We start from the raw sequence: 14,070 nt of genomic DNA on the forward strand, positions 1-14,070 counted from the left end.
TTCTTAGAGACTCCATTTTACTAAGATCATTTTAAAAGCCATGTGGAAGATGTATCTGAAGACTGTAAGCTGAGAGGAAGACCAGGAGGACACTTTGGAGACCACTGCAGACAGCAGTCTAGATAAGGGATACTGAGGGTCTAGAGTAAAGGAGTTACAGAAGATAAGGAAAAAAGCAGCGAAACTTGTTTATGAACAGTTGGCTCTCCTTAATTCAAATGTTGGCCATGAAATCTACTTTATATTACTTTAATGTATTCTTTCTACATAGATAACAAAAAAGCAAATTTCAAACTAGAACTTCTACCCAAATGACCACAATTCCAAAATAAGCTTTACTATAGGCTTTTCCACTTACGAATAATTTACTCAAAGAAGTCTCTAACACGAAATGTTCACATCAAGTCTTCTTCTTTGCTCACTTTTATAGTTCTCTGAAAAGTCAGAACTCACAGCACAGAACAAAAATTTAGAAAAAAATGTTTTAAGCAATGAGTTCACATTTTATATTCAAGGCCATGAGCAAAATACCAAACCAAAATATTTACCAAGTAAGTGAAGGGCCAGAGATGAGACAAGTGAAAAAATGACGCAAGGAACCCAAGATACAAACCCTATTTACTTACAGGATCAACAAAGTCCATATTGAGTCCATAACAAAGCTTCTGGATTCGAGATGTAATTTTGTCAAACATAACTCGCTCTTGGCGGCCATCTGAAGAATCAAACCGTGTAACTCATGTTAGTACTTGTTAAGACAGCAACGTCAAAGAATCAAATGTAATCACAATGTAAGTTTCTTTTAATTGGCCAACATAAAACACTAAAAGATTCAGATCCCCATGAGATTCACCAAGAGATTTTTTTTATCTTCAAAAAGTAGGAATTCTGTACTGAAAGTCTTCCCTTACATTATACATCAGATGGATTCCTGCAATAATTTCCCAAATGATCTGTTTCCCCCCTTGTCCCACATGACAGACAGAATTATTCTTTACAAACTAATAATAAAAAAATAAAATAACCCAATCCAAAAATGGGCAGAAGACTTAAACAAGCAATTCTCCAATAAAGACAAACAAATGGCCAATAGGCACATGAGAAAATGCTCAATATCACTAATTATCAGATAAATGCAAATCAAAACTACAATGAGATGTCATCTCACACTAGTCAGAATGACCATCACTCAAAAGTCCACAAATGATAAATGCTGGAGAGGGTGGGGAGAAAAGGGAACCATCCTACACTTTTGGTGGGAATGTAGATTGGTGCAGCTGTTATGGAAAACAGTATGGAAATTCCACAAAAATAACAAAAATAGACTTACCATATGATCCAGCAATCCCACTCCTGGACATATATCCAGAGGGAACATTAATTCAAAAAGATATATGCACCCCAGCATTCACAGTAGCACTAATTTACAATAGCCAAGACATGGAAACAACCTAAATGCCCACCAACAGATGACTGAATAAAGAAGTTGTGGTATATTTATACAATGGAATACTACTCAGCCATAAAAAATAATAAAATAATTCCATTTGCAGCAACATAGATGAAACTGGAGACTGTCATTCTAAGTAAAATAAGCCAGAAAAAGAAAGAAAAATATCATATGCTATCACTTATATGTGGAATCTAAAAAAAAGACATAAATGAACTTACTTACAGAACAGAAACAGAGACATATAAAACAAACTTATGGTTACCAGTGGGGGAAGAGGGTGGGAAGGGATAAATTGGGAATTCAAGATTTGCAGATACTAATACATATAAAATAGATAAACACCAACTTCATACTGTATAGCACAGGGAACTATATTCAATATCTTATAACTTACAGTAAAAAATATGAAAATGAATAAATGTATGTTCATGTATGACTGAAGCATTATGCTGTACACCAGAAACTGACACAACAATGTAAACTGACTATACTTCAGTTAAAAATATATACATATAAATATAAAGAATTATTCTTTAAAACTTAGGTCAAAATCATGTCGTTACCCACCTCAAAACTCCCAACAGTAGTTTATCATCTCTTTCAGAATCAAAGTCAAAAATCATTAAAATAGTCCATAGACTCCTACACAACCTGCCCTGAGTGTCCCCTTCCCCTACAACTTCACCTCCTACTCTCCCACCTTCCTCGCTCACTCTACCCTGGCAACCCTGGCTCCTTGCTACCTACACCTCTTTTCGGTCTTTACTCAATGTCACTTTCTCAACGAGGCTTTCCCTGATCACCCTATTTTAAATTGCAATGCCCCAAACACAACCTTGCCCCTCTAATCCCCCTCTCCTTCTATGCTTTATTTTTCTCCATAGCACTATAATCATCTGACATAGTCTCTATTTTACTTATGTATGTTTATTGTGTGACTCCCCACCCATCCACTAGAATATAACTTCAAAAAAAGAAAAGATTTTATTTTTTTTAGTTTTCAAACTTTTATTTTTGAGCTACGTAATGCTTTTTTTTAACATTTTTTTTTACTGAGTTAGTCATTTTACAATGTTGTGTCAAATTCCAGTGTAGAGCACAATTTTTCAGTTATACATGAACATACATATACTCATTGTCACATTTTTTTTTCGCTGTGAGCTATCACAAGATCTTGTATATATTTCCTCGTGCTATACAGTATAATCTTGTTTATCTATTCTAATTTTGAAATCCCATTCTGTCCCTTCCCACCCCCCACCCCCTTGCCAACCACAAGTTTGTATTCTATGTCTATGAGTCTGTTTCTGTTTTGTATATATGTTTTGTGTGGGGTTTTTTTAGATTCCACATATAAGCAATCTCATATGGTATTTTTCTTTCTCTTTCTGGCTTACTTCCCTTAGAATGACATTCTCCAGGAACATCCATGTTGCTGCAAATGGCATTACATTGTCGGTTTTTATGGCTGAATAGTATTCCATGTATAAATATACCACCTCTTCTTTATCCAGTCATCTGTTGATGGACATTTAGGCTGTTTCCATGTCTTGGCTATTGTAAATAGTACTGCTATGAACATTAGGGTGCAGGTGTCTTTTTAAAGTAGGGCTCCTTCTGGATATATGCCCAGGAGCAGGATTCCTGGGTCATATGGTAAGTCTATTCCTGGTCTTTTGAGGAATCTCCATACTGTTTTCCACAGTGGCTACACCAAACTGCATCAAAAGGGAAAAGATTTTGTCATGTTTTATTTACCAATGTATTCCCAGAACAAGGACCAAGGCCTAGCACATAGAAGGTATTCAAATATTTATTGAATGCTAAATGATTTATAAACCTGTCTCCATTCTAACACCTTCATGATAATCTGGCTTACATATTCTCCTGGAGTAATTACTGATCGTGAATATACTTCACATCATGTAAAGAGGTACTTCTATTTGTAACTCAAGACAATCTTCCAGAGGTAATCTCTTAGTTTTTATTTTGGGGATATGAAAGCAAGTATGTGTAGAACTTATCTAGTTAGTCCTTTTATGATTTTGATCTTAGATCCTATTGCTCTTTGTTCTTCCAAACAAAAAGTCCTAGCTGGCCCAAGGTAAGTTCTCAAATGTCTGATGAAAAATAAATGAACAATAAGATACTACTACTAACCCGTCATCAATGGAACAAGTCAATTTTTCTTAAAACACTAATATATTAACTAAGATAGCCCTTGTCTTTCTGATTACCATTGTGATCTTTTCTAACCAGACTCACACATGCAGCGTTTAACTCTGGAATAGAGTAAACTGACAGGTCCACACTGGGACTGAGTCCTGAATGCTCTACCAACTGGTTAACTGGGCAGGCAGGTGACCATAAAGCAATATTAGCAAACTGAGAATTCTGCAGCTGCCAAAGTAATCAGGACACTGACAAAAAGTACAACAGTAAAAGTCTTAACTCACATCGGAAAGGCGAGGCACACTAAAGGGCTAAAGAACCAATGATCCACTGTTCTCTAGCCTATCATTCTACCCGGTCATTTTCCTATCATTCCACCTGGTCATTTTTCAACCCACATGCTGATTTCATCATATGACTAATCCCTATTCTTCCTTGCCTACATTATTATCCCCTTCTCTCAAACCTTAATATGGTCCCACATCTCTTCTACTGTTCCCTGTGATGTATTCAAAGTCCCAATGGGGCCTCCCACTCCCACATCCATCACTGTTTATTTATACCTTACTCTACTGAGAAGTCCCTCTTCCCCCCTTCTATACATCTAACTCCTACTCACTCTCCCAACTCTCACCACGTCCATGAAACCTGCCCCAACCACTGTAACTCACATTGATTTCTTCCTCCTATGAAATGCTCTAGAATACTAATTGTCTGATTTCCTCTTGGTTATAAGCTATCTTCTTTAATTTCTCTCTTCAGGAGGAGTTTGCTAATACTGTACCAAGAATGTGCCTCTTCTACAAGACACAAACTTTCTATTCCCTCTGCCCACAACGTGCAGCCCACAGATCTTCACATAGCTTGCTCTTAGTCATGGTCAGCTCTGCCCCGAGGATCCAATCCAAGATTATCTTCTCATTCATCTTTATCATATTACCCTGTTTTACTACCATTATCTCACTAATCACTACCTGAAATTAACTCATTCTTACACGTCAACTTATTTCTTGTATACACTTAACTACTCTTACCCACACCAGAATGTAAACCCCATGAGAAAAAGGATTTAGCTTGTTTTGCTGAGTGCCAAATCCCCAGTACCTAAAACAGTTCCTGGCACAAAAGAGGTGCTGAATAGTCAGCCCTCTGTATCTGCAGGTTCCACGTGTGCAAATTCAACCAGCCACGGGTCGTATATTATTTATGATCCACGGCTGGTTTAATACGTCAATGTGGAACTGGAATCCGCAGATGCAGAACCCGCAGATACCGAACCGGCAGATATCGTGGGCAAACTATGGGACTATGGGACTTGAGCATACACAGATTTTGGTATCCACAGAAGGTCCTGCAACAAAATGCCCCATAGATATCTACCAAGGGATGACTGTAAATACTTTCTGAATAATTGAATGAATGGGCTTCTATAGCCTGTACTTTACTTATGACAATATTTATCATATTTTATATTAACATTCTCGTTTATCTCTCTCAATTGATTGTAAGATCTTTGAAAGCAAGAACCATGTATGCCTACTCACCACTGTAACCTCAGTACCCAGTACAGCATCCACACAGAGTTGTAAAACAATACAATGGGCTATAAAGGGAATTAGAAAGGATGGGAGGGAGGGAGAAGAGGAGGAGCAATAGAGAAAGGATTTGGAACAGAAGTTATCAGAGTACAAATGGATACTTTAGAAGGTATTATTTTGCAAACTTTCATTTCAGTTTTATGTAAATACATACATATACATGCTGTGTATACTCAGTCATAATGTAAAATATAATTTTTACCGTGGGTTACAATCCAGTTTTGAAAACACAATACTGAATTTCAAAGCTCACTTTACAACTCAGCTACATTGCATTTATTCCAATGGTTCTGAACTTTTTCTTGTTTTATTTTAATCTCCTTGAGCAATACAATACTGTCCCAACAAGAAAAACAGCCCAAGATAGCAGATGAGAACAATTCATCTACTATTCCCTTCTGTTATGTAACAAATTTCATGTGGATTATTCCTACATCCCTAACAGTCCTAAGATTGTGGAAGATGGAGATACCTTCTCCCTCTATTATTTCCCTCAGAGTGCTTAGCAAGATATTAGCACATTCAGTAAGTACTTTAGGTTGACTGCTAGCTGCCCTCCTGAATAATTACATTAAAATTAACAAAAACTACAGGAGTTAGTATGCTACTACACTGTCATGCCAAAACAAGGGGGGCAGGAGGAAGGGGAACTAAGCACATTAAAAATCAAAAATGAAATAAAAAACAAAAACAAATCTGAGTACAATTTTGCAAATTAACAAGACTTGCTGAATTCTCACTGGCAGAATCTAGCAGTGAACCATCTTGATCAAATTACGTTCTCTGAAGGAATGAGAAACAAAGTAAGATCTGCCTTTTAGAGCTTATTGTAGGTGGTACTTTTTAAACTACAGTATTTGACAGTGGACCCATAAGGAGGTATCACTTCACATCAGTCAGAATGGCCTTCATAAAAAGTCTACAAACAATAAATGCTGGAGACGGTGCGGAGAAAAAGGAACCCTCCTACACTGTTGGTGGGAATGTAAATTGGTGCAGCCACTATGAAGGACAGTATGGAGGTTCTTTAAAAAACTAAAAATAGAGTTACCATATGATCCAGTAATCCCACTTCTGGGCATATATCTGAAGAAAACTCTAATTTGAAAAGATACATGCACCCCAATGTTCAAAGCAGCACTATTACAATAGCCAAGACATGGAAGCAACCTAAATGTCCATCGACAGATGATTGGATAAAGAAGTCATAGTATATATATACAATGGAATATAACTCAGCCATAAAAAAGAATGAAATAATGCCATTTGCAGCAACATGGATGGACCTAGGAATTATTACATTAAGTGAAGTCAGACAAAGACAAATATCATATATCAGTTATATGTGTAATCTTAAAAAATGATACAAATAAACCTATTTACAAAACAGAAATAGACTCACAGACATAGAAAATAAACTTATGGTTACCAAAGGGGGAAGATGGGGGGGGATAAATTAGGAGTTTGGGATTAACATATACACATTACTATATATAAAACAGATAATGAAGACCTACTGTATAGCACAAGAAACTATATTCAGTATCTTGTGATAACCTATAATGGAAAAGAATCTGAAAAAGGAAAAATATATGTAGAACTGAATTATTTTGCTGTACACCTGAAACTAGCATGACATTGTAAATTAACTATTAACTAAATCAATATTTTTAAATGAATTAAAAAAAAGCGGACCCAAAAGGGTTGACAGAGGTGGTACCCACTCCAAAAATCGATGTCCACAAGTTTTCAATTCATCTGCTACAGATTTATCATAAGAGCTCCTCATTTGTATAAAGTCCCCATTTTTGAAACACAACCTAGTAGACAAAACAGTCAGTCAACCAGTATTTACTAAGTGCCTACAATTTTGAAATAACTTTGTTTTAACAGAGGCATTAGAGTCGACTCAAAACTTGTTCGTACTTGTCCCATATCATGGTTCTCTGTTAAAAGTATATTTTGCTCTTGTTTTTTCAACCTGATTAAACCTTTTCCCGAAGCAGGGCTGTCTCCTCTCATAATTAATTTCAGAGAATCAAAGGGCTGGCACAAAGGAAGTACTCAGCAAGTCTAACGGGGAATAACCGTTGAGGAAGAACACAAGTCCCTGGCTCTTCCCGGTCCCCACCCGGCCAGAAGCTGTCTCGGCCACCCTACTCTTCCCATCTCGGGGAAGGCCAGGTAGTCTGGATCCCAAATTCCTCTGAGGCTACTCCTGGGGCAAACGGTAACACATCCCCTCCTCTACGAAGGGCAGACTCCGTGGAGATGTCTGTGTCTGAGTCTAACGTTCTTCACCCACAAGAGATCAGAAAGCAGGTAGGTGCCCGTGTAAGGTGCACGGCCCCTGCTTTCCTACCTCCCTACGTGAGTAGGGCAGTTCCCCAAGCCTTTCAAATAACGTCTGTTGTTAGCCGTGGGTCCGAACCTTGACCTCATCAACTGAGTCACTGTGAGTAAGTCCGCGAACCTTTCCTGGGCCTCAGTTTCTTCATAACCCCTACGTCAGAGGCTCGCGGTGAGGAATAAAATACTGAGTGGAAGGTGCTTGGCGCGCACTGGAACTACTCGATAAAGGGGAGCTATTCTTTAGAAATGAGGCCGGACGGCGGAGCCGAGGGGCGCAGACCTAAGGCCGGAGCGGGGTTGGAGGCCGACTGACGGAAGAACAGGAGCTTGACAGGGCGGGAAGCCGCGGCGGGCAGCGCGGGAAGCGGCGGAGGCGGGCGGGCGCGGCTAACTGCTCGAGAGGCCGCAGCCCGCGCGTCCTCACCCGCCACCCCTTCCCGGCCTCTCACCTCTCTTGATCACATGCATCGCAGCTAGTGGCTGAGGCGCTGAGGGATGAGAGACGCGGCTGCAGCTCTGAGGGGCCGGCGGGATCGAGGAGGTGGCAGAGAGCGAAGGTCGGGCTCCAGGGATTGCTCAGATGCAGGCCCAGAAAGCACGTCCCTCCACAGAGCAGGGAGGAGCAATCCGAATCCCCTTCCCGCTCCCGCCAGGCGCGACGCAAAAGCCGCCCGACGAAGCTCGAATGACGTTACGCGACGCTGCCAGCGCCGCGGCCGGTGGGCAGGACTAGCCTAGCAGATAGTCGGCCTCTCTTCGCAGCCACCATGTTGAGTGTGGGCAGAGACCGGAGACAACGCCTCTCTCCCTACCCGACCCCACCCCCGGCCACACTGTGTGGACACGCCTGGCGGGAACGCCGCTTTCCCGCCGCCATGTTGAATGTGGGCAAGGCCGAATCTGGGGCCCTGCGGCGGCACGTAGCACGCAGAGCCCGCCAGGGCTGGCTCCGCCCCTCTTGCCTGCACGCCTCGCCGAGGTCAAGGCGGTTGGAGAATTTTTTTAAATAACAAAACCCCAAACCATCCACTTTTTCTTCATTGTCTTGACGACTTACATTATGATAACCCGAGACTGCTGTCCGATGTGGGCTCTAGCCTGAGATCCGTACCCGGAGGCAGCCGGGAGCCCTAAGATCCTTAGGTCGGCCGGAAACCTTGCACTCAATCGTGTTGGATAGAGCCTTGTTAGGCCCAAGGGCGTTTGGATTTTATCCTAACAGAAATGGGAGCCCTGGCGGAATTTTGAGCAGGGCAGTGCTATGACCCATTTGCTTTTAGAATTAGCCAATGGGTAGTGCCAGAGACAGGTAAGCAATAAGGCCCTGTGAAGGTAGAATAGGCAGCACTTGGTGACGGAACGTGGGGAGTAAGAATAGATGAGACATGCCTCACAAGACTGATGTAGAAGCTTCTGATTTGGGCTAGGCAAAGTGGTTTTTATGAAATCTCATTTGGCATCCCCTCCCTAAAACTCTGCATTTGTTCCTTACTGCCCTCCACGTGGCCCCAAGCTTCCTGTGAAGTACAGCAGTACCTTGAAGATATTGGCAGTGTGGTTCCAGACCATTGCAATATAGTGAATATCACAATAAAGCAGATCTTACGAATTTTTTTGTTTCCTGATGCATGTAAGAGTTACATTTACACCATACTGTAGCCTGTAGGTGTGCAATAGCATTATGCCTAAACAAATAATATACATACTTTAATAAATACTTTATTGCTAAAAAACGTTAACCACCATCTGAGCCTTCAGCAAGTCATAATCTTTTTGCTAGTGGAGGATTTGAAATATTGCAAGGATTGCCAAAATGTGACACAGGGACATGAAGTGAAAAAATGCTGTTGGAAAAATGGCATTGATAAGACATACTCGCCACAAATCTTCAATTTGTAAAAAACAATATTTGCAAAGTGCGATAAAACTATGTATGCCCATAATTCTAAAAGTCATAGGTGAAGCTGCAGGATAGACATGGTCAGGATGGCCTACTGCTAGGGTTGCCAGATTTAGCAAATAAAAATGTGTCCCAAACATTGCATGGGACATAATTATACTAAAAAAAAGTTATTTATCTGAAACTCAATTTTAACTGGGCATCCTGTATTTCATCTGGTAACCCTACCCAGAGAGCTTTTAGGTATCTGTATTAGTTTCATTTTCCCTTGGCAGGGAAGAAATGTCTCTTCTTCAGTCTATCATCTATGCCACAAAGAGCACAGAGAACACAATGTGAGTCAGTCAAAGCAGGCAGAGGTTAAAATCTCCTACATGCTTTATTGGACTTCAAAGAGTCTTATGAAATAACACAGAAAAACCCATGTGAGGGTGTCCAGGGGGTACAAAGCAGTCTCGCACCCTCCTAAGACCAGCCCCAGGTGCCCCTACCCCAGGCTCAAAATAGGATCCCAGAGTAAAGATATGGCAGGGAGTGGGGCAGAGGGAAAATACCTTTACAGCCATAGCAAAAATAGGTAAGAGAGAGAGTTGTCTAGAGGATGGGGAGGGTGGGGGGAAGTGGTCACACAGCCGCCTTGACCTACACCATCTTCCTGAGCCACCCCCTTCCCTAAACCGGCTGTGTCCTTTCTGAGCCTCTGGCCCAGGCTATACAGTAATATGAAAATGGGGTCTGACGAGGGGAGTATGTGGTGCAGGCACTTGGGAAATTCAGGAGATTTCATTTTTCAATTTTAAACTGTCTTTTAGTTCAAATGCAACAACATCCTGCCCAACAGCTCCAGGGCTCCATTAGAGCCCTGTATCATGGCTGAGGCTCCCAAGGCCAGGGGAGCAGACTGTCCTGAGCCTAGGAGTATTGATGCTTGGGGAGCATTTGGGCAGCACCTCTTATAGACAAACCCTCCTGCAGTGTGAGGGAGCAGGGAGAAGAGAGAGGCAGGTGTGGGTGAGAGAAGAGAGAAAAGGTGACTGCTTTATGGCCCACGTCTCTGGCATCTACTCATCCCCCAACTAAGAGAAGTCTCTCTTGAGCTATCCCCTAGCCTGGCCTCTCTTCAAAACTCTAGTGGCTCGTTCTCTGGCAACTGGTTTCATTCCCCCATGGACCCCTGGAGGCCTGAGTGACCTCCAGGCCGAGGTTCCCTCTGGCCCACCACACTCCCAGAGAACAAACCTCAAATATTAGGTCCTAGGCCCCAGTCTGGGGCAAACAGAACCATCGTCAGTGGGGTGGAACAGATCTGAGGCACAGGTGTCAGTAGTTACTCCTCCTATCTTCCCCCCCACAACTGCTAGGGGAAGTTGGGGAGTGGTGGGAAGGAGAAGCCTGAAAGCACGAGACAGAGAGAAACAAGAAACCAAACCTCAAAACTGGGACAGCAGAGACAGAAGCTGGACCCCAGAGGTGGAGCTGGGAGTTGAGGGGACAGCAACTAAGACATGCACTGAAGTGGAGAGCAAGTGACAGCAGCAGCCCCTGGTTGGGAGGGAGGCAGGGCAGGCAGGCCATGATGGTCAGTTAATAAATAATGTTGAAGAGCCCAAGGGTACGGGGGACAGGTATGTACAGTGCCCAATCCCTGGGGCCAGCCCCTCCCATGCCCCTCTCTGGAGGCCAGGTATGGAAGGAAGGGAAGGGGAGGCAGAAGACCAGGGAAGGACAAGCTGTCCTGCCACTGCCACCCTCATCCTGCCTATTTCTTAAGAGGCTTCTTAAAGATTTTGAGGGGAAACTTCTTCCGGCCTGGGCTGGAGTCTGTCTCCTCACCAATGGAGCCATTATCCTCCTCAGCCGCGGCCTTCTTGCCAGCCAGGTGGGGAATGCGTGTATTTCGGCTAGCCTGCAGGGCTCGGCTGTCCCCAGCTGGAGATGGTGTGTCTGGGTCTGGGGAACTGGGGCTGTGAGAACGGGAAGAATCCAAAGTTGGAGAACCACTAGGTGGGGCCAAGGAGCTCAGCTCCATCAGGCTGTGGGCCTTGTCCAGCCCATGGTTCAGCGCCAGTAGTGCCTTCTTGGCCAGAGCCGGGCTGTCAGGCAGTTTCTCCACCAGAGAGCCAGGGTGGACCCCCTCCATCAGCCGGTGGCTGCCATTGGAAGTCATGGCATTGAGAGCCTCATCCGCAGCACGGACCATCTGAGGAGGCTTGGGGGCCAGACGCAGGCGGTCACTCGTGTGGAGGGAGGACTCCGAATCGGAATGGGTCAAATCCCTGTAAGACAGGCCAGAGGAAGAAAAGGACACAAAGAGGATAGGAGGGCAGGAGGGGAAGTTGAAGAGGAGAGAGGGACCCCGTGAGAAAACAAGAACAGGGTAGAAAAATGGGGGTGGAGGGATAAAACAAGGTGAAGAGGCAGGTAGGAAAGAGGGAAGAATGAGAAACAGAAGGAAGTTGAGGAAGCCGTGAGCCCAGGATAAGAGAGGAGACAGGAGGAGGGAGTAAGGATAGATTGGAGAAGAGACAAGGAGAAAAGAGTAAAATTGGAGAGGAAGAAAAGTGAAAGGAGAGCAGGTAGAAAGAAGAAGGACCAAGGGGAGAAACAAAAAGAAAAAGAAAGAGGGAAAAGTGATGGATAGAGTAGAGACAGACAACAAGAAGCAAAAACAAATGTCATTATACCATCATCTGTCTGTCAAAGGGCTTTCTAATGCCTGAGCCCCACCCCTGATGAATGGCCAGGCCCTAAACTGGTACAACCATAGACTTCAATGCCACAGACATCCTCCTCATCTCTGCTTCCCATAGCTGACTAGTTTTCTTAGGACTCAACCCTAAGGTAACACAGAACCCACATATTCCTTGGAGTCACCATTTTCCATGCCTTCCTCCCCCACTTACTCCTGCCACACCCCGGGACACACCCAGTCTGGGCCAGGCCCCAAGGAACAAGGCACATGCAGTAAGTGGGCCTAACCCAGGCTGCGGAGAAGGTTAGAACAGCCTTGCAAACAATCCCTCAGCCACCCCCAAAAGGCCAAGATGCTGCCCCTTCCAACCTTATCTCAGGATTCAGAGGGGGTCACAAAGAAATTTTTCAGAGTTCAAACCAAAGTCAGCTGGCAGCAGGAAGCCTGGGGTCTTTTTCAGAGCTCTGCTGACAGGGAGAACATAGGGAGGTGTAGAAAGGCAGGACATTGGCCTTTAAGGAGCAGTGGTTCAGAAGAACTGCACACCAGAAGTCCTAAGGTCTATTTCAACCTCCATCTCTGCCTGAGACTTGCTGTGTGACCTTGGACAAGTCATCTAATATTGCTGGTCCTCAATTTTGGCCAAATGAGTACCAGTTCAATTATCCTGCAAGACTGTTTGGAGGCTCAATATGTTGGCAAAGCACCTGGAATAGCAGAAAGTATTGTGGGAATGAAGATGATGAGGCCAGTCACAAGAGGCTTCTTTGCAAGGCTGAGTTATATGGGGACATGGCACTGCACACTGGACATGCGTGCACAGAGGCTAGTCCAGGACTGACCCTTTAAGGGGCTGGCTATTCCTAAGAAAACCATGAAACTAATGCTGAATGCCACCTCTCCTTCCCCTACAGGTGGAAAGGTAGATATGGGAACCCCCTGGCATCCTTTAATCCTCCTTCCACTTTCTCAGAGGTCTGAGAACCCACAGCAGAGGCAGAGGAGAGGGCTGAGGGAAATGTTTAAACATCCAATTTAGAAAACCAAAAGGAAAGGGTCATGAGTGCGAGAGGGGAGCACAGCAGGACCTGGAAAGATGGAGGCTGTGGGAGGGCACCAGGCTCTGAAAACAGGCAAAAGCAGAAGGTTGGCTCATAGCTATTGTAGATTTAATTTTCAGTAGGAAACAATTAACTAAGCAGCCACTCGGGGCCAGTCCCCTCCTGGAGACAGGGGACAGCAGAGAATAATCCCAGCTCCTACTCCCATTCCAAATACTGTTTCAGCCACCTGCTCTAGTGTTTACCAATATTCTGTGTCATATTTGGTTTCATATTTCTGATGGTGTCCTTGCTTCTATCTAAATGTGTCCTTGTTTCTCTAAGTCCCAAGATGGTCCTCTCTATAGCCTGCCTTTTCCACACACATATGAACCACTGAGCAAGGTACCAAAGTTCTGGGTTGCAACCACACTAGGACAAGGGGCCCTCTAGGCTGAGGAGACGAGGATCCCAGGAGCCTATATTTCTAATGCCAAGGAAGGAAAGAGGGGTCAAAAGGTTGGGGCCCACTCAGACTCACTCCTCCTGGCCCACTGTCCCATTTGGTAATGATTTCCATCCCTCCATGTCTCCATCATCAACTAAAAGCTGGGACTCCCAAAGCAAGAAAAGAACCTGGGAGGAAGTCTGGGTAGATGTAGGAGGGAAAAGTCCCACTGAGGCAAGTTCACCTTCCCTCCCTGAACCTTTGAGATAATTCATAGGCTGGGGTGTCCCTCCCCAAATGCTGGGCTGCCTTGGGCTCCCACCCCAAGCTACTAACCTTACTAGAGAGCCTGTTTGCCTTTAGAGATGATCCTCTGATGCATGGTGCAAAAGAAAATTAAGTAGTGAACAGGCCA

The 14,070-nt window shown here is 43.8% G+C and overlaps 2 protein-coding genes across 5 annotated transcripts in view; both read right to left on the reverse strand.

Moving 5' to 3' along the window:
• The window catches only part of RRM1 (ribonucleotide reductase catalytic subunit M1), a 34,370-nt gene extending 25,981 nt beyond the window's left edge, over window positions 1–8,389 (reverse strand). Inside the window, exons 1-2 of the mRNA XM_032489215.1 lie at window positions 8,025–8,389; window positions 627–715 (exon numbers count right to left, since the gene is read on the reverse strand). Of these exons, the coding sequence (XP_032345106.1) occupies window positions 627–715; window positions 8,025–8,043 (108 nt within the window). The 5' untranslated portion in view covers window positions 8,044–8,389. The remainder of the gene's footprint in view (window positions 1–626; window positions 716–8,024) is intronic.
• Window positions 8,390–9,831: 1,442 nt separating this feature from the next.
• Window positions 9,832–14,070, reverse strand: part of STIM1 (stromal interaction molecule 1) — a 170,238-nt gene continuing 165,999 nt past the window's right edge. For all 4 annotated transcript variants that reach the window (XM_006181647.3, XM_014556683.2, XM_006181648.2 and 1 more), the window contains one exon: window positions 9,832–11,751. In XM_006181647.3, coding sequence (XP_006181709.1) covers window positions 11,235–11,751 — 517 coding nt within the window. In that variant the 3' untranslated portion in view covers window positions 9,832–11,234. The remainder of the gene's footprint in view (window positions 11,752–14,070) is intronic.

This window comes from Camelus ferus, chromosome 10, assembly GCF_009834535.1.
Source record: "Camelus ferus isolate YT-003-E chromosome 10, BCGSAC_Cfer_1.0, whole genome shotgun sequence".
Taxonomy (NCBI): Eukaryota; Metazoa; Chordata; class Mammalia; order Artiodactyla; family Camelidae; genus Camelus; species Camelus ferus.